This window comes from Crinia signifera, chromosome 8 (genome assembly GCF_055691185.1).
Source record: "Crinia signifera chromosome 8, ASM5569118v1, whole genome shotgun sequence".
Lineage (NCBI taxonomy): Eukaryota > Metazoa > Chordata > Amphibia > Anura > Myobatrachidae > Crinia > Crinia signifera.
In genome coordinates, this window is record NC_139224.1 from 81,859,259 (window position 1) to 81,884,974 (window position 25,716).

The window sequence follows — 25,716 nt, forward strand, 5'->3', positions numbered from 1 at the left end:
CCGCAATTAGGCCATGCCCCTAAAATCGAGGGGGGGTGTTATTGCCCCCCCCGTTCTCAGCAGCAGCAGGACATACCTACATCATGTGCTATGCTGACAGCAGGCTCAGCATGAGCTGTCAGTGTTGGTGATATACTCATGCTAAGCCTGCTGTCAGCACAGCACATGCTATAGGTGTGTGCTGCTATCCCAGAGAGGGAAGGGGGGCAGACCAGCGCCCTGACCGGGCCCTTCCAACAAGCCTGGGCCCAAGTAATTAGTACCCACCTCTATCGGCAGTCTGCACCTCTGCATTCACCACGACCCCGGCACCCCCCATGATATCCAACCACCATCTCCATGGCAGAAGATGAAGGTTGACAGGTAATGTTGAACCCAAAGCCAGTATCTGTGGCAACCAGTAGGAGATCCAACCATCCACAGGCCTGTCCATTTGGACACAATGGGGGGGTATTCAAATGTTTACTTTTGGGCGTCATATTTATCACGCCTTTCAAATTCACGCATCTGATGTCTTTTGAAGTAATGGTCGGGTTTGCTATTCAAATGTTTTTTTCTTTAGACGTCTGATCTGCTGTATTTTATTTATCACGCCCATTTATTCCCTTCTTTTAACCCCTTCCCGACATTTGACGTATATATACGTCATGGCCGGGAAGTACTTCCCGACACATGACGTATATATACGTCATGACTTCTAACTGTCACTGCGTCTAGAGACGCAGTGACAGAGGGACGATGTCTGCTGTCCCTGACAGCAGACATGTCCCTGCATGCCCAGGGGGGGCTGCGATGCCGCCCCCCCGTCGGCGATCGCTGTGATTGGCTGTTCAGTGTGAACAGCCAATTACAGCGTTTTCTGTGTCACCGGCGAATAACGTTCGCCGGTGACACGGGATCGGAGGTGATTGGTGCTGTAAAGTACAGCACCAATCACCGCGGGGTGTAAGGGTGACACTGGTGTCACCCCACCTCACCCCGCCCCCAAAGGCCGTGATTGGTCCGTCGGACCGACGGACCAATCACAGCCATGGAGGGGGGTTTAAACTAACGGTGACTGCACTGCAGACGCCATTCCGGTCTGGAATAGCGTGCAGTGCGGTCACCGTGCCCAGCTGTCGCCATTTACTGACCAGAACCTTGCTAAATACTTACCTGATCACTGCCTGGATCTTGCTTCTTCTTGTGACATCCTGTGCTGTGTTGTGCTGTGTTGTGCTGCTGCGAGTTATTAGATAGAGAGATAGAGAGAGAGAGATAGAGAGAGATAGAGAGGCCTAGTGACAGAGAGTGCTATATTTTGTGCTGCTGCAGTGTAATAGAGTTATAGATAGAGAGATAGAGAGAGAGAGATAGAGAGAGATAGAGAGATAGTGACAGATTGTGCTATATATTTTTTATATAACTGACTGCTGCCCCCCCTTTTGTGCTGATCAGTATAAATTAACTGATCAGCAACTTTTTGGGGGCGCAGGGTATTTTTTATATATATATATACCTGTCAGTGCTGCTGCTGCAGTGTCATAGAGTGATAGATAGTGAGAGATAGAGAGATAGAGAGAGATAGTGACAGAGAGTGATAGAGACTGCTATATTTTGTGTCTGCTGCCCCCATTTTGTGCACCCCCAGCAACTTTTTGGGGGTGCAGGGGTTATTTTTCATATATATAACTGTCAGTGCTGCTGCTGCAGTGTCATAGAGTGATAGATAGTGAGAGATAGAGAGATAGAGAGAGATAGTGACAGAGAGTGATAGAGAGTGCTAAATTTTGTGTCTGCTGCCCCCGCCTTTTGTGCTGATCACTATATCTGAGGTGATCAGCAACTTTTTGGGGGTGCAGAGGTTTTGTTTTTTTTATATATACCTGTCAGTTGCACCAAAGGTTGTGCACCTGCTGCCCCTCACTGGTAATCAGTGTCGCATCACTGATCACCTTTTTTTTTTTTGTGGGTGCTGTGGGGCTGTGGGGTCTTTTTTAAATTTTTTTTTTACACACACTGTGATTTTGTGGGTGTCCTGTGGCCACTGTGCGCTGATCAGTGACGTACATCACTGATCATCTTTTTCGGCACAGGGTTGATCTATTTTTTTTTTTTTTTGATCAAATTCCTGTTGCCTTTGAGCGCTGTTCAGTGACGGACGTTACTGACCAACATCTGTGCTCAATTTTTGGCGCAGGACCTTTTTTTTTTTTTTTTTAACCCCTTCAATTTTTTTTTTTGTATAAAGTATTTTTTTTTTCTGCACTACATACACACTACACACTACATACCCCCCGGGTTGAAATAAAGTTTGTACCCCCCCCTACACTATACACGTGTTGAAACATTTCACTACCAGTAACACAAAAATAAAAATGGCATCCCAAATGTCATCCCAAATGTCATCCCAAATGTCATCCCAGTCATCCAGAAGAATGTATTCAGCGGAGGAGGCATATGCCATGCTTGCCTCTGACTCTGACACAGCCAGTGATGCAAGCGGGGAATTTGAAGGATTCGCAAATATGGGATTCAGAACACTAAACCATGCGCTGATAAGCAGCTATTGGAAACCAGACAAAAAGTGAACAGCCAATTCACACACAAATACAATACCAAACAGGATATGAATGGTTTCCTCAGCGCTAATATAAACTCCTTCTTGTTCTCATGTGAGTTACACCCTGATTAAAAGTAGACAAATGCGTTTGTGATTTGAGGGGGATAATTCACCACCGAGGGAATCCACTCTGTCTTCTATTTCCCGTATTTCAGACTCAAAGGGATGAGAAAGACATCATGGTGCAATGGTGTTATATACCTTACGTGGATTTTAAAGGAATTGTTTTTATTAAATAAAACGTATTGCACCATGATGTCTTTCTCATCCCTTTGAGTCTGAAATACGGGAAATAGAAGAGAGAGTGGATTCCCTCGGTGGTGAATTATCCCCCTCAAATCACAAACGCATTTGTCTACTTTTAATCAGGGTGTAACTTACATGAGAACAAGAAGGAGTTTATATTAGCGCTGAGGAAACCATTCATATCCTGTTTGGTATTGAATTTGAAGGATTCGTCTTAAGCTCCTCTTCCTCCTCTGGTGATGAGGGACCCCCTCAAAGACGCCCCCGTAGAGCAGCTGAGACCCACCCCCCAATAATTGATCTCATATGGACCCCACCACCAGACAATTTTGAGCCCCAGGTTCCTGAGTTTTTGGCCATGCCAGGAATCCAATTTGATTCCACAGGTCTCAGAGAAATTGACTTTTTCAAATTATTTTTCTCTGATGATTTTATAAATTTAATGGTGGACCAAACTAATTTATATGCCCAGCAGTTTATTGCTCAAAACCCCACGTCATCATTTGCTAGGTGGACCCCTGTAGATGCAGTAGAGATGATGACGTTTTGGGGTCTGGTGTTTCATATGGGCATAGTAAAAAAGCCAGAAATTAGGCAATATTGGAGTACAGATGTTCTGTACAGCACCCCATTTTACCGTATGGCCATGCCCCGGGCTCGATTTGAGACGATCCTTAAATTTTTGCATTACAACGATAATGCACAGTGCCCACCCAGAGATGATCCCACCTTTGACCGGCTATTCAAAGTCAGGCCGGTCATTGATCATTTCAGTGCCAAATTTGAAGAGATGTACATCCCAGATAAATTCATTTGCATAGACGAGTCCCTTATACATTTTAAAGGAAGGGTTAAATTCCGCCAGTACCTTCCCAGTAAGAGGGCAAGGTATGGCATAAAAATGTATAAGCTGTGTGAAAGCACCTCAGGGTACACTCACAGGTTTAGGGTATATGAAGGGAAGGATTCAAGAATTGAACCGCCAGAATGCCCCCCCTCCCTCGTAGGTGTTAGTGGAAAAATTGTCTGGGATTTAGTGCACCCCTTCCTGGATAAAGGTTATCACCTCTATGTGGATAACTTTTACACTAGCATCCCCCTGTTTAAGGCCCTTGGTTCAAGAGGTACAGCAGCTTGCGGTACTGTGCGCAAGAACCAAAGAGGCCTCCCAAAAACGCACATTGCCCAAGTAATGAGAAGGGGTGAAAGCAGGGGAATATGCACCGAAAATATGTTGTTGGTCAAATATAAGGACAAGAGGGATGTCCTTATACTGACAACAATTCACGGAGACAGTACCACCTCCGTCCCTGTACGAGGTACCAGTACCCACACCTCAAAACCTAATTGTATCCTGGATTACAATAGGTACATGGGCGGAGTGGATCTTTTAGATCAGGTACTGAAGCCGTACAGTGCCCTGCGGAAAACAAAAATCTGGTACAAGAAGCTGGCCGTGTATATCATCCAGATGGCACTGTATAACGCTTACGTGCTATTCCGTTCTACCGGCCAGAGGGGGACATTTATGCACTTTCAAGAGGAAGTCATAAAGGGCCTAGTATTTGGGAACCAGCAGGCAGAGGGCCCCAGTACTTCTAGTACTGGCCCCCGTATTGTACCAGGGCAGCATTTTCCGAACGAAATCCCCTCCACTGCAAGAAAGGGCAGGACACAAAAAAGGTGCAAAGTTTGCTATAAAAAGGGAATAAGAAAGGAAACTATTTTCCACTGTGAAACTTGCCCCGACAAACCCGGCCTATGTATAAAGGAGTGTTTTAAAATATACCACACATCTATGGATTATTAGGTTCATCATTTCACCGTGCTTCGGGGGTCTTGCTAATGCCACATAGCACCCACCAACATTCCACCAGAATCTGAGCTGCAAAATCCAAAAATCACTCCTTCCCTTCTGAGTCCTGCCATGCACCCAACTGGTATTTTTTGGTCACATATGAGGCATTGCCATACTCGGGAGAAATTGTGGCACAGATTTTGGGGTGCTTTTTCTCCTTCATACCTTATGAAAATGAAAAATTTTGAGCCAGAACTGCATTTTTGTGTAAAAAAATGTAATTTTTCATTTTCACTGCCCAGTTGTATCAAAATTGGTGAAACCCCTGGGGGTTTGAAATGTACACTATACCCCTAGATGAATTCCCTGAGGGGTGTAGTTTGCAAAATGGGGTCACTTGTGGGGTGGTTCCACTGTATTGGTGCTTTGGGGGTCTTGCTAATGCGACATAGCACCCACCAACATTCCACCAGAATTTGTGCTGCAAAATCCAAATATCACTCCTTCCCTTCTGAGTCCTGCCACTTTTTGGTCACACATGAGGCATTGCCATACTCGGGAGAAATTGGGGCACAGATTTTGGGGTGCTTTTTCTCCTTCATACCTTCTGAAAATGAAAAATTTTGAGCCAGAACTGCATTTTTGTGTAAAAAAATGTAATTTTTCATTTTCACTGCCCAGTTGTATCAAAATTGGTGAAACCCCTGGGGGTTTGAAATGTACACTATACCCCTAGATGAATTCCCTGAGGGGTGTAGTTTGCAAAATGGGGTCACTTGTGGGGTGGTTCCACTGTATTGGTGCTTTGGGGGTCTTGCTAATGCGACATAGCACCCACCAACATTCCACCAGAATTTGTGCTGCAAAATCCAAATATCACTCCTTCCCTTCTGAGTCCTGCCACTTTTTGGTCACACATGAGGCATTGCCGTACTCGGGAGAAATTGGGGCACAGATTTTGGGGTGCTTTTTCTCCTTCATACCTTCTGAAAATGAAAAATTTTGAGCCAGAACTGCATTTTTGTGTAAAAAAATTTAATTTTTCATTTTCACTGCCCAGTTGTATCAAAATTGGTGAAACCCCTGGGGGTTTGAAATGTACACTATACCCCTAGATGAATTCCCTGAGGGGTGTAGTTTGCAAAATGGGGTCACTTGTGGGGGGGTTCCACTGTATTGGTGCTTGGGGGGTCTTGCTAATGCGACATAGCACCCACCAAAATTCCACCAGAATCTGAGCTGCAAAATCCAAAAATCACTCCTTCCCTTCTGAGTCCTGCCATGCACCCAAATGGTATTTTTTGGTCACATGTGAGGCATTGCCGTACTCGGGAGAAATTGGGGCACAGATTTTGGGGTGCTTTTTCTCCTTCATACCTTATAAAAATGAAAAATTTTGAGCCAGAACTGCATTTTTGTGTAAAAAAATGTAATTTTTCATTTTCACTGCCCAGTTGTATCAAAATTGGTGAAACCCCTGGGGGTTTGAAATGTACACTATACCCCTAGATGAATTCCCTGAGGGGTGTAGTTTGCAAAATGGGGTCACTTGTGGGGTGGTTCCACTGTATTGGTGCTTTGGGGGTCTTGCTAATGCGACATAGCACCCACCAACATTCCACCAGAATTTGTGCTGCAAAATCCAAATATCACTCCTTCCCTTCTGAGTCCTGCCACTTTTTGGTCACACATGAGGCATTGCCGTACTCGGGAGAAATTGGGGCACAGATTTTGGGGTGCTTTTTCTCCTTCATACCTTCTGAAAATGAAAAATTTTGAGCCAGAACTGCATTTTTGTGTAAAAAAATGTAATTTTTAATTTTCACTGCCCAGTTGTATCAAAATTGGTGAAACCCCTGGGGGTTTGAAATGTACACTATACCCCTAGATGAATTCCCTGAGGGGTGTAGTTTGCAAAATGGGGTCACTTGTGGGGTGGTTCCACTGTATTGGTGCTTTGGGGGTCTTGCTAATGCGACATAGCACCCACCAACATTCCACCAGAATTTGTGCTGCAAAATCCAAATATCACTCCTTCCCTTCTGAGTCCTGCCACTTTTTGGTCACACATGAGGCATTGCCGTACTCGGGAGAAATTGGGGCACAGATTTTGGGGTGCTTTTTCTCCTTCATACCTTCTGAAAATGAAAAATTTTGAGCCAGAACTGCATTTTTGTGTAAAAAAATGTAATTTTTCATTTTCACTGCCCAGTTGTATCAAAATTGGTGAAACCCCTGGGGGTTTGAAATGTACACTATACCCCTAGATGAATTCCCTGAGGGGTGTAGTTTGCAAAATGGGGTCACTTGTGGGGGGGTTCCACTGTATTGGTGCTTTGGGGGTCTTGCTAATGCGACATAGCACCCACCAACATTCCACCACCAAAAATCACTCCTTCCCTTCTGAGTCCTGCCATGCACCCAACTGGTATTTTTTGGTCACATATGAGGCATTGCCATACTCGGGAGAAATTGGGGCACAGATTTTGGGGTGCTTTTTCTCCTTCATACCTTCTGAAAATGAAAAATTTTGAGCCAGAACTGCATTTTTGTGTAAAAAAATGTAATTTTTCATTTTCACTGCCCAGTTGTATCAAAATTGGTGAAACCCCTGGGGGTTTGAAATGTACACTATACCCCTAGATGAATTCCCTGAGGGGTGTAGTTTGCAAAATGGGGTCACTTGTGGGGGGGTTCCACTGTATTGGTGCTTGGGGGGTCTTGCTAATGCAACATAGCACCCACCAACATTCCACCAGAATCTGAGCTGCAAAATCCAAAAATCACTCCTTCCTTTCTGAGTCCTGCCATGCACCCAAATGGTATTTTTTGGTCACATGTGAGGCATTGCCGTACTCGGGAGAAATTGGGGCACAGATTTTGGGGTGCTTTTTCTCCTTCATACCTTCTGAAAATGAAAAATTTTGAGCCAGAACTGCATTTTTGTGTAAAAAATTTAATTTTTCATTTTCACTGCCCAGTTGTACCACAATTGGTGAAACCCCTGGGGGTTTGAAATGTACACTATACCCCTAGATGAATTCCCTGAGGGGTGTAGTTTGCAAAATGGGGTCACTTGTGGGGGGGTTCCACTGTATTGGTGCTTTGGGGGTCTTGCTAATGCGACATAGCACCCACCAACATTCCACCACCAAAAATCACTCCTTCCCTTCTGAGTCCTGCCATGCACCCAACTGGTATTTTTTGGTCACATATGAGGCATTGCCATACTCTGGAGAAATTGGGGCACAGATTTTGGGGTGCTTTTTCTCCTTCATACCTTATGAAAATGAAAAATTTTGAGCCAGAACTGCATTTTTGTGTAAAAAAATGTAATTTTTCATTTTCACTGCCCAGTTGTATCAAAATTGGTGAAACCCCTGGGGGTTTGAAATGTACACTATACCCCTAGATGAATTCCCTGAGGGGTGTAGTTTGCAAAATGGGGTCACTTGTGGGGGGGGTTCCACTGTATTGGTGCTTGGGGGGTCTTGCTAATGCAACATAGCACCCACCAACATTCCACCAGAATCTGAGCTGCAAAATCCAAAAATCACTCCTTCCTTTCTGAGTCCTGCCATGCACCCAAATGGTATTTTTTGGTCACATGTGAGGCATTGCCGTACTCGGGAGAAATTGGGGCACAGATTTTGGGGTGCTTTGTCTCCTTCATTCCTTGTGAAAATGAAAATTTTTGAGCCAGAACTGCATTTTTGTGTAAAAAATGTAATTTTGCATTTGCACAGCCCAGTTGTATCAAAATTGGTGAAACCCCTGGGGGTTTGAAATGTACACTATACCCCTAGATGAATTCCCTGAGGGGTGTAGTTTGCAAAATGGGGTCACTTGTGGGGGGGTTCCACTGTATTGGTGCTTGGGGGGTCTTGCTAATGCGACATAGCACCCACCAAAATTCCACCAGAATCTGAGCTGCAAAATCCAAAAATCACTCCTTCCCTTCTGAGTCCTGCCATGCACCCAAATGGTATTTTTTGGTCACATGTGAGGCATTGCCGTACTCAGGAGAAATTGGGGCACAGATTTTGGGGTGCTTTTTCTCCTTCATACCTTCTGAAAATGAAAAATTTTGAGCCAGAACTGCATTTTTGTGTAAAAAAATGTAATTTTTCATTTTCACTGCCCAGTTGTATCAAAATTGGTGAAACCCCTGGGGGTTTGAAATGTACACTATACCCCTAGATGAATTCCCTGAGGGGTGTAGTTTGCAAAATGGGGTCACTTGTGGGGGGGTTCCACTGTATTGGTGCTTTGGGGGTCTTGCTAATGCGACATAGCACCCACCAACATTCCACCACCAAAAATCACTCCTTCCCTTCTGAGTCCTGCCATGCACCCAACTGGTATTTTTTGGTCACATATGAGGCATTGCCATACTCGGGAGAAATTGGGGCACAGATTTTGAGGTGCTTTTTCTCCTTCATACCTTCTGAAAATGAAAAATTTTGAGCCAGAACTGCATTTTTGTGTAAAAAAATGTAATTTTTCATTTTCACTGCCTAGTTGTATCAAAATTGGTGAAACCCCTGGGGGTTTGAAATGTTCACTATACCCCTAGATGAATTCCCTGAGGGGTGTAGTTTGCAAAATGGGGTCACTTGTGGGGGGGGGTTCCACTGTATTGGTGCTTGGGGGGTCTTGCTAATGCAACATAGCACCCACCAACATTCCACCAGAATCTGAGCTGCAAAATCCAAAAATCACTCCTTCCTTTCTGAGTCCTGCCATGCACCCAAATGGTATTTTTTGGTCACATGTGAGGCATTGCCGTACTCGGGAGAAATTGGGGCACAGATTTTGGGGTGCTTGTTCTCCTTCATACCTTCTGAAAATGAAAAATTTTGAGCCAGAACTGCATTTTTGTGTAAAAAATTTAATTTTTCATTTTCACTGCCCAGTTGTACCACAATTGGTGAAACCCCTGGGGGTTTGAAATGTACACTATACCCCTAGATGAATTCCCTGAGGGGTGTAGTTTGCAAAATGGGGTCACTTGTGGGGGGGTTCCTAAATTTTAGCATCTTATGGTGCCTAGAAACCTACATGGTGCCTAAAAAATAATCTCATAAAAAGGAGGCTCCAAAATCAAGTAGGTGCTCCTTCTATTATGAAACCTGTGGTTTGGTCAACGTGCACACTAGGGCCACATATAGGATATTTATGAAAACAAAAGAATTGGGGGAATCAATTTTTAGTCACATTTCTCTAGTAAAATGTACTGTGTTCCTTAGAAAAATGTATTAAAATTGCAAATCTGCAAAAAAAATGAAATTTTGAAATTTCACCTACACTTTTTTTTAATTCCTGTGAAACACCTAAAGGATTAACAAACTTCCAAAATGCTGTTTTGAATACTGTGAGGGGTGCAGTTTTTGAAATGGTATCATTTATGGGGGTGTCTCACATACAAGTCCCTCAAAGTCACATCAGAACTGAACTGGTCCCTAAAAAAATCAGTGTTTGAAATTTTCTTGAAAATTTGAGAATTTGCTATTCATATTGTAAGCCTCCTAGTGTCCAAAAAAATTAAAAGGAAGTTGAAATAATGATGGAAACATAAAGTAGACATATGGTCTATGTTAGTTATTAACTATTTTGAGTGGTATGATTATTTGTCTCACAAGCAGAAAATTTAACATTTTGCAAATTGCAAAATTTTCCATTTTTTCACGACATTTTGGTATTTTTCACAAAAAAACACAGACTGTATCGACCCAAATTTACCACTAATTTGAAGTACAATGTGTCACGAAAAAACAATCTCAAAATCACTGGGATAAGTAAAAGCAAAAAAAAGTTATCCCCACTTAAGTGATACATGTCAGATTTGAAAAAAAGGGCTCTGTCAGGAACGCAAAAACTGGCTCTGTCAGGAAGGGGTTAATCTCACGCCCATTTTATCCCTTTTTTTATATCACGGATTGCATATATTTTATTCTTTTTTATTCCCTATTTTTGTTCCACCTCTTTTTACCCTGCCCTCTGCCCAGTCATACAAGTTTGTCTCCATTATAAGAGCGCCCCTCACCCCGTTAAGCAGATGCCATTTAATTCATACTGCCCTCACCCAACTACACTCTGATGTGTCCTGTACTGTGATTCTGAAGGGTGCCAGACGGGTTCCCGACAGTCGGGATCCCAACAGTCATTTACCCAATGTCGGGATCCCGACTGTTAAAACACTGACAGATTGGTTTCCACGTGTCGACATGGGTTTTTCACGGTTTTTCTGAACCGACTTGTGCTGACAGGCGGTATTTCATGCATTGCCATCCAATAGGGCGTGGAGGGAGAATGTAATAGTGTGCTGAGTGCAGCGAGCCCGAAGCATGGCGAGCACACGCAGGGCACTTTTTCAGTGTCCGTGTAGACTAGTGTATGTCAACATTAGGGACAAAGAAAAAGTCAAAAGGTCAACCTTTTGACTGTCAACCTTCCCATTGTTGACCTATTGCATGTGTCGACCTTTTGACCCTGACAACCTTAACCATGTTGACCTTTTCCAAATGTCGACCTAAGCCCTGTTGAACTTCAGTGGTCGACCCAATGACCCATACGCATTTTGCCGGTGTGCTTACACTCTATGTGGGAGGTGTGCCTATACTCTATGGGGGATGTGTTTCTATACTCTATTACACAGGTTCTCAAACTCAGTCCTCAGGACACCACACAGTGCATGTTTTTCAGGTCTCACAGAATCACAAGTAAGATAATTAGCTCCACCTATGGATCTTTTAAAATGTGTCAATGAGTAATGAGTGCACCTGTACACCTGCCAGGTGACCTGGAAAATGTGAGCTGTGTGGGGTCCTGGGGACCGAGTTTGAGAATCCTTGGTCTATTGCATTTTATTATTTTTAAAGTTTATCCTTAACCCCTTATAACAAAAGGAAATGTCATTAAATAAGCCATTCATTTTTTTTTTTAAAGCATTCATCCCTACTGACCAGTCAGCCTGGCCAGGGGCCCTGGGGGAGTGGGTACCCCCCCAATAAAGTGGTCCCCCCCCCTCCAGGACTTATCTAACCAAGCTGAAGCCTGGTGCTGTCCCCGGTGGCCCTGTGCGGTGGCCACCGGGCTGATTGAGTGTAAAAAAAAGATTTAAAAACAAATGTTTTAAACTGTGGAACTATGAGTCCCAGCAAGCCTCCCCCTCAGCGTCCGTCTATACTGGCATCTCGTCTCACTCATAATCATTCATATCTTCCTACGACAACCTGCCCCTGGACAGCTACTTTGCTTCCCAACATCTCAGCTGTATTCTGTACTGTGAATTGCGCTGCTAATTGTTACCTGTGCTCTGTATTAGTTTTTCAGTTACTGTTACTGTACGTTTAGATCTGTGTACCCTTTATTGACGTAATGCGTACCATACAGTATGTACAGTGCTGCAAACCACTTGTGGCAGCCTTAGAAATAAAATATGATAAAAAAAATAATGGAGATGCGGGTGAGTGGATGAAGGGGGGTGGGGCTACGGGCCTGAAGGAGGGGTGTGGTCAGGAGGGGAAGCAGAATGCGGGAGCCTTACCTACTTTATCAGGGGGCATGGAGGGTTACCCGATTTCCAGAAGCCTCCTGGCCATTCCAGGAGAAGTAGACATGTATAAATAACATTTGATCCAATGATGAAATAGATAAGATAATATATTTACCTGCTCACAGGTGCTGCCATTTGGCACTTGCATTCCCTGTATGAATGTAACGTCTGCCATCTACTGTATGAGAAGTACATGTATTCACTTCTATACATTTAAGTACAGTAGTACATTTTGTACATTTTCAGTATATTATAGAACATGAATAGCAGAGCGTCCATGCAGTACTACATGATGTGTTTTCACATTTCCTATATGTTAGACTATTATTGTGTTCCAATAAATCTTCATAATAACCAATCATTTGTTTTACCAACCTAGGTTTGGTCAAACTGCCCGACCAGCAAAGCATGGTTATAGATATCGTAAGGAAAAAGGACAAAATGGATAAACGGTATGTATCCAGATCTTGTCCCTAAAACTTGTGTGTATTAGGGATGTGCACTGGCCACTTTTCGCGTTTTGGGTTTTGAGTTCTGATTACCTTCAGGTTTTGGGTTCTAATGTTTTTTTTGCTCCTAAGCTATTATTAACCTATATAACATTAATTTCCACTAATTTCCAGTCTATTCTGAACACCTCACACCACACAATATTGTTTTTAGGGCAAAAGGTTGCCCCAAAGTAGCTGACTATGATAAGCGACACAAGTGGGCGGCACAAACACTGAACTGATACGGCACACTTAAGTTAATAGCACCCCTGGACATATATGGCACACTTAATAGCACTCCTTGACTGATATGGCACACTTAGCATCATCCCTGGACTAATACAGCACTTGGCAGCACCCCATGAATTATTACGGCAGACTTGGCTCACCCCAGGATTTATACGGCAGACTTCGCTTACCCCTAGCTGGATGCAAGTCTTTATTCAGCCTCACCTACTATTTAACCCCAGGAATAATACGGCACAGATGGCGGAACCCCCGGACTGATACAGCACCCATGGAATTATACGGCACACATGGTGACACTCCTGCAGTAAAAAGAAAAAAACTTTTTTATTCTTTTAATAAAAATGGCAGCACCCCTTGATTGATACGGCAGATTTAGCAGCACCCCATAAATTATACAGCACACTTGGTCACCCCTGGAATTATACGGCACACTTGGCAGCACCCCATGAATTATACAGCAGACTTGACTCACCCCTGGAATTATGTGGCACAGATGGCGGCACCCCTGGATTGATATTGGACACACTTAGCATCACCCCTGGACTGATACGGCACATTTAGCATCACCCTATGAATTATACAGCAGACTGGGCTCCCCCAGGAATTATGCATCACACATGCGGGCACCCCTGACCTGATACAGCACACATGGAATTATATGGCACAGATGACGGCACCCCTGGACTGATACGGCACACATGGCGGAAGACATGGAATTATACAGCAGCCATGGTGACACTCCAGCAGTAAAAAAAAAAGAAAAACTTTTATTATTTTATTATTTCATGTATTCCACATCCCCTCTCGGGGCTCGCTGCGCTCGCCCACGCTGCGCTCACCCACGCTTCGGGCTCGGTGGCTCACTGCGCTCGCCACACTATATAGAATCAACTCCATGCAGACGTGGATAGTGGGGTTATGAAAAAGTTGGGAGGACGCATACCGCGTCCTCTCGCGGGGCACGCTGCACTCGCCACACTTCGGGATGGCATGGATGGTGGGGGTCTTTCAGGAACACATTCACACCTGCAAAATCATACACCTGAGACAGTAATGATGACATGTGTTAACTGTTAACTGTTTTTTTAGTTAAAGATAAAGGAGGAAAAAAATGATTACATGAGAATACAATTAATTAGAAGAACAATAAAAAGACAGAAAAAACAAGATAATGTAGGAAAAAGTAATTATTGAGGAACAACAGTGCCGTCATCAGCACTTGCAGAGGCAGCAGCTGCAGATGTAGATGCTGTCGACTCAGGCTGTGCGGTGGCTGTCGACTCAGGCTGTGCAATGTCCACTTTGTCGGCCTGGGGGAGCAGGGTCAGCGCCTGCAAAATTCGCTTAAAGGGGTCCTCCGCGCCAAGACTCTTCCTCCAGATAAATTACTGGAGGTATGAGCCCAGGTGATGACACGCGGTCCCCCTTTGGCGCTTATTCCGCCACTTACAGGACCCCCACAGCCTTTCTATGTTCGATTTATCAACCGATTTGCGGCCGATTTGATCCGCGATTTAGCGGCCGTTTTTGGGCCGTTTTTTTTTTTGCAGATTTTCAGCCATTTCCTGCTGATTTGCATGCTTTTCCATCTTTGCACACCCCCAGGTACTTGTTTCCTAGCACAGCGCCCATCGCATACATGGCATAATATATGCGATGGTATGCAATGCGATTTTCGGGAAAATGCCCCTGATTGTCCAATTAATTATTACATAGCATCGCATGCCAGCAAGTGGCATGTAATGCAATGCAATTCGATTTTTAATTGTACAAGCTCGCTGATGGGTGCTTACAATGTTAAATGCACCCCCATTGTCAATGCCATCCCCACTATCAACGCCAACCCGAAGCGTGGCGAGCGCAGCGAGCCCCGCAAGGGGACGCGGATTACTTTACATGTATTCCGCGGCCGCTCGCCACGCTTTGAACTCGGTGGTTCGCTGCGCTCGCCACACTATATATAATCAACTCCACGCCGATGTGGATAGTGGGGTATGAAAAGGTCGGAGGACGCGTACCGCCGACCCTTGCGGGCTCGCTACGCTCACCACGCTTCGGGTTGGCGTTGAAAGTGGGGGTGGCATTGACAATGGAGATGCATTTAACATTGTAAGCACCCATCAGGGTGCTTGTACAATTAAAAATCACATCGCATCACATGCATCGCATGCCGCTATATTGCATGCGATGCAATGCACTACGATGGAAATCGGGGGCGCCATGCTAGGAAACAAGTACCCACCCCCATTATCCAAGTCAGCCCAAAGCATGAAGAGCGGACGCGGAATACACGTCAAGTAATCCGTGTCCCCTCGCGGGGCTTGCTGCGCTCGCCACGCTTCGGGATCGTTTTACGCTGCGCTCGCCAGGCTTTATAAAATCAACTCCATGCCGATGTGGATAGTGGGGGTATGAACCGGTCGGGAGCACGCGTACCGCGTCTGCTCGCCACGCATCGGGCTGACTTGGATAGTGGGAGTGTGCAATGATGGAATAGCATGCAAATCATGGAAAATCTGCCAAAAATTGGCCGCTAAATCGCATTCGATTTTTGCATGCGATTTGTGGCCGATTTCGCGGGTGCCCTGATAATACACAAGTACCTTCGCTGTATATCGTGGTCCCAGGGAGCACGTGCCTCTCGATGGCAGCCATGAGTGTGCTGGCATCCCGCCTCTCCACTGCTGTCAGGAAGCACTCTCTGGTCTGCCTCGAGATGCCCCCAAAGACCCACTGCTGCAGCATTAGGCATCCGACATTGGCCTTTCGACAGGCAAAAAGGCTCTCATCGACCTCCACTATAGTACCGGGCCGCCAATCTTCTGCTGAGGCTGCGACAGGAGGTAGACAGCACAGGCCTCCCACAGTAAACTGTTGTACTGGACAGTGGTGGCCTGGGACACGGAGAGGTGGCGTTTGCAGAACCACACACTGGTCAGCTCCTCAGTCAAGCAAAACACAAAATGTAGGAGTGTCACAAAGGTCAAGTGGCATCCTGCAAACCACTGAGCAGCCCTCAAACTGACCTTTCTGCCACAGGCCCTGATATGGCAGCACCACATCTGCTCCCTAACAGAGAGCGTCATCGGGTGTCCATTGGGATAGGTCTGGGTCTCTGGCAGAATATGCTGCCCCTGCAGAAAAGCCACTGCATGAATAATGTCAGCCTATCTACAGCCATCTCTGTGATATACAGTAGTACGTCTAGCTCTCACAAAATACAAGAGCTGACTGAATAAAAACAGTGACTAGGTAACATCTGCGTGCTCATACAGTTACTAGGCAACATCTGGGCAGTCAAACATCTGTGCGCTCATACAGTTACTAGGCAGTTTTATAGCTAGAGCAGGCTGGGGCTGCCGCCGCTGGAGCATCTGAGACGCTCCTACGTAACACTAAGATGGAGCGCCTCTCCACCGGCGCCATCATGATCCCCTCTCCACAGGAGAGGGCATATCATGCGGGCACAAGCGCTGTGTGAGAGGTGCTCACTTGACAGGAGGTTAGGGGTAGAAGCGCTGGCCTGCCATGGAGAAGTCAGCGTAAGGCGGCACGCGATGCCGCCCTGAAACTAAACAAGTAGCCTGATAATGTTAGGCAGCTGGCAAGCTGCCAGAATTCAAACTAGAGCGTCTCGTGCTGTCGCTGTGAAACTAAACAAGTACCCTCATTTCCAGTGGCCATACTGTGCAACCATAGCTTTGTTCAGATATATTGAAGGATCTGCGACCACCGCTGCATATTTGTATGCAGTTGCTTTGATCCCTAAAGCCTCAGGTGGGTGCCTCAATACAAATCCAGGTGGCTAGAGCATTAGCATATCTTCTGCTGCATGGATTGCAGCTGCAAATGCATTAGCATCATCTCTGAATGAGACCTATGGTTTGGTATTATTCCAGCATGTTTCTGTCATGGCCTGGACTATCTGTGTTCCCGGCACTGACCTGGGTGCGCCAGTGGAGGGCGCAGGGAACCGGAAGCGGGGAGGCTTGAGGTAGCTGGAGCTCATGCACGGAGGAAAGATGTGGATGACCTGCCGGGGACACAGAGGATTGGCTGAGACCTAAAGCAGAGACGCGGGGTCTAAGCCGACAGTGGTATTCACCAGGAACCCCCGCAAGGGGATATGGACTTAGCTGCAACTGCCGACCAGGTCGCGGCCCTCTGCCCAGGTTCCTCTGTGGCTTACATACAGATAGTGGTAGATGCTCAAATTAGTTCAGTAAAACTTTTCAGGTGCATGCAAGGGAGGGGTTAATACTTAGTAAGTAACAAGACATTGGTTCCCCCGGCACACTGAATAGTTTTAGCAACCAATCTTGAACACTACATGATAATAGAATTCAGAGATATTGGTTACATATACCTGCGCAGGTGTATGTAATCCTCTTTGGCTTAGGCAGGGTTGATACTCTGGAGTCTCTAGAGCAAGGATGTTGAGGGGTACTTAAACCATTGATGGTGATCAATGGCACTGAATGCTTGATAGCAACAAGGAGGGCACAGAGGAATATGAATAGCAGGAGATACACAGTATTGGGGACTGAGTACCGTGGGATGCAGCCTGGGAGCCGGAGGAAACACGATGGTGATCACTGGGGGTCGCTGGAGATCACTGGGGATCACTGGGGATCACTGGAGATCACTGGGGATCGCTGGAGCGGCCTGGGAGCCGAGAGGAGACGGGCATGGGAACCCACTGGTATCCGGACGCTGAGGAGACAACCTGGGCTGCACAGAGAAGGCTGGATCACATGGCAGATGGAACTCGTGGAAGCTTCTGGCAGGGTTGGAATGACCAGGGACGCTGAGAATGACACAGGTAACAGCGGACTCAGGAAACCGGACCTCTGGAGCAAGTGGGGAGTCTTGACAGGAGCTGACACTGGAGAACTCTCAGGGGAAACTGACGAGTTGTTCAAGACGGGGAGGAGACTGTGAGACAGGCTTTTATCCCTCCAGGTAATAAGGGAATCAGACGCAGGTGAGGGAATCAGCCGCAGCAGCAGCACACAGACCAGGAAGTGAGTGAGAGCTTCCCTGGATCATGTGACCCCCAATCTGACCAGGGAATACACCTGGAGCTCTAAGTGACGCAGGGGATGATTTGGAAGCAGGAGACATCACGCCAGGGATTACAGACTGTACCGGCAGCTGATCTGCGGAGTATATTACCCCAGCGTGCCGGTAAGGGGCGCACGCAAGCGGTCTGAGAACCGGGGTTCCTGACAGTTTATATGTCTATTTCAATATATAGTGTTTTGCTGGTTAATAGGCTTACCATGCGCTATTGTTTCTTTGCATACGCTACTTTCATGCAGCTATTGTATAACTTGATTCCTTGGTCCCCTCTATATTCAGGTACTTGGGGCCAATGTGGGTTTTTTTTTTACATCTCAGTGCCAATGGGAGGGGGGGCTTGGTTTAGGAGCCCTTTCAAGATTTTTCTATGGGGCCCACAAAGTTCTAGTTACACCCTGAAACTGCATATTTACAGACAGTCAAAAAGGTAGGATGGCCTTGCTCGCAAGCTTACAATCTACATAGATGGTCATTCAGTCAAAAAATGGACTTCCTATTTGGTAATCACCTTAGATAAAAAAAATGAAAATAAAAATTAATTGGGGTAATTTTTTCAATGGTATTTGTAATGTGGAAGCTGCTGGTTTTGCACCTCTAGTAGTGGGACCTTACAGTAAATTCATTTTCCTTTTATTTTATGCTAATTGACCACTATTGACAGTATGAAGCCATTTTCTACTGACTATCACATTACATCTAGCAATTCCAAATCTCAATTTATGTCACAAGAAAACTGTACCTGCTGCTTTGTAAATTTGCTTTTCTTTCCCTTAAGCTATGTGGATAGTCAGCGTCATACCATACAAGTGGAATATGTGGAGTATATGGATGAACTGGCTACACTCGCTGGTATGAAACCAAATCTGGTAGAACTATTCATTACAGATCCACGGTTGGGCTTCCATGTGTTATTTGGACCCTGTACTCCTTACCAATATCGACTTACTGGGCCCGGGAAGTGGAGTGGTGCCAGAGAGGCCATCTTGACTCAATGGAAACGTATTATAAAGCCAACAAAGACCCGAGTGCTTCAAAATGAAACGGCAAATATGTCTTTTACAATAATGCTGAAAGTTTGTGCTGTTTTAATTGTCTTGACTGGTCTATATCTGTACATTTAAGTATTGTTAGTTACAAGTAGGGAATAGTGTACTACAGTATACAGTAAAAGATGTACGTATCACTTATGTATTTCAGCAATTCTATATGCATTTTGTAAATAATCTCTATGTCACATAACGGAAAAAAATTAAATAAAGGATTAATAATTGGATGAAAGTCAGTATATTCTAAACAAACTAATTTATATGTAAAATTAATCAAATATTATGTTAATAAATTGGATTAAAGTTGAGTTAGTCAAACCATTTGACACAATCATTAGAATTAGTTTTAAATAAGAATAATAGCAACAAATCAATATAATCCATAGTGCCAACAGTTTTGCCAGGCCACGGTAAAATGAAGTGGCGTGGCCATGCCCCTGTAAAAAAATTTTTAGCAGGGGCACCTGTGTCTAAACCAGGGTGTGGGTTGAATTGCACACCCAATCAGGGAGAGAGAGGACAGGGTGCAGCTGCCCAGCTTTGTCATTACCTTACTGACTGGTGGAGCCCAGTGCTGGTTTTAAAAATACGGGGAACTCTTATATATTTTGTCCACAGTACTTTTGGAAAAAGAACCTGTCCAAGAACCCGGTGCTGGTTGCTAAAATACAGGGCGTCATTTTCCCCTGTGTTTTAATAACCAGGACCTGCTCAAAGAGCCCGGGGCTGGCTATACTTGGGAGGGGGGACCCCATGCCATTTTTTGGGGGGAGTTTCTACTTTTTTTAACTACTTAAACACTTTTCCAGACAGAAGCATGCACAGATCTCACTGATATACCTGTATGCATGCTTCTTTCACACTCGCAAGCTCGAAGCAGGTCTATTTTTAAGTGATTTTTTTTTTAGACATGTTAGGGTGCGATTTTAAAAATTGCACTCTATTACATGTGCGACTGGATGCCATTATATATGTGGTAACTGTAAAATCGTGTGATTACCGCACCAGCACCCTATTACATGTGCAATTTGCGAAAATTTTGAAATTTTGGTACTTATGTAATATCTGGACTCCCGTTTTTCTTATGAGACCGCGTCCCCTCGCGGAGCTCGCTGCGCTCACCACGCTTCGGGCACAGTGGCTCGCTGCGCTCGCCACACTACATAAAATCAACTCCATGCGTAGTTGGATAGTAGGGGTATGAAAAAATGGGGTGCATTTAACATGGGAGTCCAGATAATACATAAGTACCAAAATTTTTACCCAAAAATCACACATTATCAAAAATCACAACTTATTACATTTTGGCCCCCTGATTCCAATAGACCTCACTCCCTTCATCCCCAGGTCTGTTTATACATGAGAGTCACAAAGATGACACAGGCTATAGGGTGTTAATAAGACCTGATTGCAAAGCACATTTATTTTTTATCAAATGGAATACGGTTGGGGCTAATGTAACATGTGCACAAAGAGTTAGAGTAAGAGATAGTTAAGCTGGGTACACACCTAATGATTTATTTGTCCAATCTAAAGTTTCATTCATCCCCACAGCGTGCTATACTGCATCTTCCCGTCTTGGTGTATCATTCGCTGAGACGGGAACACAAGAGCATCTTACACGCTCACGCATACCACTGCCACGAATTTTCAGCGAACAGCACGCAGAGACGGGAAGATGTTGCCTGCTGTCTGTGAATGAAACTGGCTCTATCTTGTATCCGGTGGGAACAAAAATCTAGTACTGTATGGAAGCATATGAGAATTGAACATCTGCTCCCAAATACTGGAAAACAACCAATGGTCATTCGGGCAAATTGGTTAAATCCATTTGATTTAACAAATTAAAGGAACAATGGTTTCTGTCCATTTTCCAGTGATTAGAAATGAATAGTTGATTGTCTTCTGCTCCCACACATTATCAGATTGGGTTTTTTCCCCCATATTCGAGCTGGTTGTGCTGTATCCACTTTTTAATTGTTAACTGTTATTTGTTATATGTGATTTTAGATATATGGGCAGGATTCCCCCAGCAGGCTACGATCCATAAAGGTAACTTCACTCTTGATGGTAATAATAAAAAGCTATTTGCCACTATAACTATAAAGCAATCCTTGATGTAACCGATCCTACTCAGGCTACTCAGGATTATTTACACCTATTCAGGTGAGTGACCATGTGAGCTATGTATGTTAATTAGATAGTATTGTTTGCTATTGGTCAAGAGGAGGTGCCTTTGGTATTTTGAACCTGCCTGGGGTTATTCTGCTCATATCTGCCTCAGGGATCTAGGCGGTTGATGCATGTCTTACAAAAGGGTCATGTTTGGACCCAAAACGTCGACCTTGCTGAAAAAATCTTTTAAAATGGATTAAATAAAGTCTTGGAGTTTTATCTCTCTACAAGTCTGGTGAGTGCGCTCTTATTTATCTGGATGTATCTGGGCCTCTAAGGACTGTTGCTTGAGTTCTTTGGACACCCCAGCATTACTTGGAGGAATATTGTGAGTGCTGTTTTTCTACAAAATATATAGATAGATATAAAATTATATATACAGCCAGAAGATGGCACTATTGTTCCACCATTTATTAAGCTATACACATGTTTTCAATTGAGTACACTTCAAGTGATATAAAACAGCTTGGGTCTTGTTACCATTGACGTTTACTATGGAGACCTTTTGATTTAATATTTCCATTAGCCAGTATACATGAACTCTGGGGAGAAACACAATTAAAAGAAACTGCAGTTGGCTGTAACTCAGAATTTCCTGTTTGGAGAGGCACATACATACTGTAGCACAACTAAAAGAAACTAGTGCAAATGTACTCCGGATATTGTACAGCTGTATGTTAATGCAATCAGCTCTGATGCATTATCTGTTGTTTTGCAACACTTGAAATATTGCAGAAATGTTTCAAACTACAAATTATATTAATCTTAAAATATAGTTTTAGATGAAAAAATGTTTGTCAGGAGAGATTTATGGTATGTTATGGTGTGTACACACGGTGAGATTCCTTGCTATTCGAGTTAAGATTTGAGTGCTCTGCAATCTTTGCTATCTCTGTACTTTTTACATACAATTCATACAATCTGCACTATAGTCATTGCTGCCCTGTCTATCTGGGTTTCGATTTGTGCTGTCACAGGAGCGTAAGGTAAAATATGTGATCTGCATATGATCTGCAATGTCAAATCTCACCGTGTGTACACAGCATTAGACTCTGCAAGTTGTGAAAAAAGCCAGAACATATTATAGAACATGCAGTAGTTTATTAACTACTTCTCAATGATTATACAAACATACTTGAATGCAGTGGCAGCTTCTGCCCATGCGCTGCAGCACACACCACCCTATATATATGGTGGGCCAGGCAGTTAGCATACAGATGGAGCAGCTCTCATTAGAGCTGCTACTGGCGATTCTATCACCATCCGACGTCGCTCACCATCCACCAAAAGGGGGTCACGCGCCTCTCGTTCTGACGAAGCCCGCCGCCTCCCCATTGATCCACCGAAGCTCCCTGCACCCCCTCCCCAACCCTGCCATTCTCCCTGAAGCAGGAAGCGGGTGCGTGTGAGATGCTTGTGCATCCCCGTCGGATGCAGCGCCTCTCCATCAGCGATCACCAGCTCAGGGAATTTGTATACACATATACATACACACCTTTATTCCATCTCTCCGTCCCCCTTTCATCCCTGCACCTTTCGGTCCCCGTGTCACCCCTGCACTCTCTGTCCCAGTGTCACTACTACATGGTACCCCACCTATTTCATCATTGTCACTACAATGCCCCTTAGGAGATAAGGAGTGAGAGAGAGAAAGAGAGTCTAAAAGGATATCAGGGGGAGAGAGGGACAGGAGCAAAAAAAGAGGGAAGGGTTTAAGGAAAAAGAGGGAAAGAGAAAGAGATGAGAGGGAGAGCTAGTGTGTCAGAGAGAGATGGAGAGGAGCAAAAGAGAGGGAGGGGAACAAGAGCCAGTGAGATAGTGTCAAGGATGCATAGAGAAAGAAACGTGAGCAAGGTAGTGCCCTCAATTGCATGTTACGCCAGGCAGAGCCCCATTATGCCAAGCAAAGCCATCATTATACGTTATGCCAGGCAGAGCATGACAGATCATAACTACCCAGCATTAAGCCTCGCCCCTAAATACAAATTGTGGAACTCGGAGTACGTCTTTCTCTTTCAATGGTCCTGGTGACACAGCTTCACATTGGGATGTAGGAGGGTCCGTAGGAGCCAGGCACCTATCCTAAAGCTTTTGGAGGGTAGGCTCCTCCCTTCTGCATCCCAGACTCCTCAGTTCATGTTAGGTGCCCACTGGAGTGGGTGCTATTCTAAAGGGCTGCCGGAGCAGCCGAAGGATTAGAGTTAGTTAGGGTTTTTATTATTTTATTAACTTTTACACTAGCTAGGTAGGCACAGTGTGAGGATTGTCCTTAGTGAATCCTCACACTGCTAGCACAGCAGGAGCTGACAGAAGCGCGTCCTGTCAGCTCGCTGTGCACAGGGGAGACGCTGTCTGGCCTCCCTGTGCAGCGCTTGCAGCTTCTTTTAAGAAGCTGTCTGGGCTCCGGAGCGTTCTGAAACCGGCTTCACACTAGGTGGGGATCGTGGGGGACAGGCGCTCCGTGATGGCGGCGGCCATTTTCTGCGGAGCTTACACACTGAGCTCCTATATGAGAGGACAGCAGTGTGTTACAGGCATGTTCCGAGTGGTCCCCAGCTGAGGGGGAGATACTGGAACTAGGAGATCCTGCAATGGTAGCGGCTGTCTGGGGGTGGTTGGCGCCAAAAGCCACGGACCCCGCAGCAGCAGGGACTTGGTCTCTTCCCTCACTCTGTTTTGGCACCATTCAGAACGCTTGCAGCGGAGCTGAGCTGGCTTACAGATCCTGACAGAGTGATTGTATTTCCTGGGCATCGCTTTCCCCATTCTGAAGACTACAGACAGCTAAGTGACTGAGTACATTGGTTCTGTATATAATGCCTGTACATTTAATGCGCTGTGACTGTGTTATTTGAGAACATCATGTCTGAGGAACAGTCTGTGGTTTTGGGGGAGGGAGCCTTAAATGCATTAACGCTTGCAGTGGTTGTACACTGAAATTTGTCCCTGAGCAGATGGCTAGGGGGGGCTTATGTATTTCTTGCGCTGCTGTGAAACCCATGGGGAGTGAACCCCAGAGGGTAGTGCTATCGGAGCCTGCGTGGGCCAAGTCCCTGGGCAGGTCTGTTAATGCTTAAATGTAAAATTTACTTTGGTGCATTACTGGACAGGCAGAGTGATGTGCTGGTAACATCCCCTAGACCATGGGTCCTCAAACTGTGGCCCTCCAGATGTTGTGAAACTACAAATCCCAGTATGCCTTGCCACAGATTTGCTATAAGTGAGTGTTAAAACTGTGGCAAGGCATGCTGGGATTTGTAGTTTCACAACATCTGGAGGGCCGCAGTTTGAGGACCCATGCCCTAGACCATTGCCATTCTCTCAGCAGTCCTCTGGCTCCTTGCCTCTGACCCAGACAGATCCTGACTTATTACAGGTCATGCAGGATACTGCTAAGGGAATCAGCAGGTTTAATTACTTGTTGGACAAGTTTGATGGTGATTCTGTGGGGACCCCTAAAAGGTCTTATCCAGTGCCATTGTTAGCTGCTGATGAGGAAGGAGAGTACACAGACATACCCTGGGATCAGGGTGATGATTCTGAAGAGTCCTCAGCCTCAGGGGTGGAGGATTTTATTACTGCTGTTAAACAGGCATTGAATTTGTCTGTGGAGGATAAAACTCCTGCAAAGGGTGTTTTTAAGAGACAGCGTAAAGAAACTGATACTTTCCCTGCAGACGAGGGTTTACAAGATTTATTGGAAGGGGCCTGGAAAACCCCTGATAAAAGGCTTTAGATGCCTAAAAAGATTTTTAAGCCTGTATCCCATGCCTGAGGCTCATGCAGACCTCTGGGAGAAAGTTCCAGTGGTAGATGCTTCTGTGGTACGCTTGTCAAAAGCCACTGTGCTACCAGTGCAGGGGGGAGCAGCCTTTAAGGACCCCGAAGATAAAAAGCTGGAGGGTAACCTCAAGGCAATGTTTGAAGGGGTGGGCTACACACTCCACCCTCTGATTGCTTCAGCCTGAGTCTCTAAGGCCATGATTGTGTGGGCCAATGACCTGTGCACTATTTGACATGCTGATCCTTGTGTGTTGTTACTTGTGGAGAAGCTTAAAGCAGCTGCAGAGTATGTGCTTGAGGCTGAGGAGGAAGCTCTCAAAATGGTTGCCAGAGTTTCCTCAGTGTCCGTCAATGCCAGGAGAGTGCTCTGGCTTAAAGCTTGGGAGGCGGATAACGAGTCTAAGAAGGCCTTAGAGGCATTGGCTTTTAAAGGAAAACTGTTGTTTGGTTCAGAACTAGAAGAAATTATTAAGCAGGCCACGGGTGGTAAAAGTACCTTCCTGCAGCCAAGCAGACATCAAGGTTTTCTGCTTTTAGGCCGTCCTTTCGGCCTAAAAGCGGAGGAGGTGCGTCCTTTCGAGGACAATCCTTTAGGGGAAAGTTTCAGTCCTCCAGGGGCAAGGCCCCAAAGTCTAAATTCGGTTCTTTTCATAAGAAACCAAAAACCAAAGGAGAGGACAAACCCG

General features: G+C 45.2%; 1 protein-coding gene across 5 annotated transcripts in view; it reads left to right on the top strand.

Moving 5' to 3' along the window:
• The window catches only part of LOC146026250 (flavin-containing monooxygenase 5-like), a 138,870-nt gene extending 117,416 nt beyond the window's left edge, over positions 1-21,454 (top strand). For all 5 annotated transcript variants that reach the window (XM_083156742.1, XM_083156740.1, XM_083156741.1 and 2 more), the window contains 2 exons: positions 12,584-12,656; positions 18,802-21,454. In XM_083156742.1, the coding sequence (XP_083012868.1) occupies positions 12,584-12,656; positions 18,802-19,147 (419 nt within the window). In that variant the 3' untranslated portion in view covers positions 19,148-21,454. The remainder of the gene's footprint in view (positions 1-12,583; positions 12,657-18,801) is intronic.
• The last annotated feature ends 4,262 nt before the right edge of the window (positions 21,455-25,716 follow it).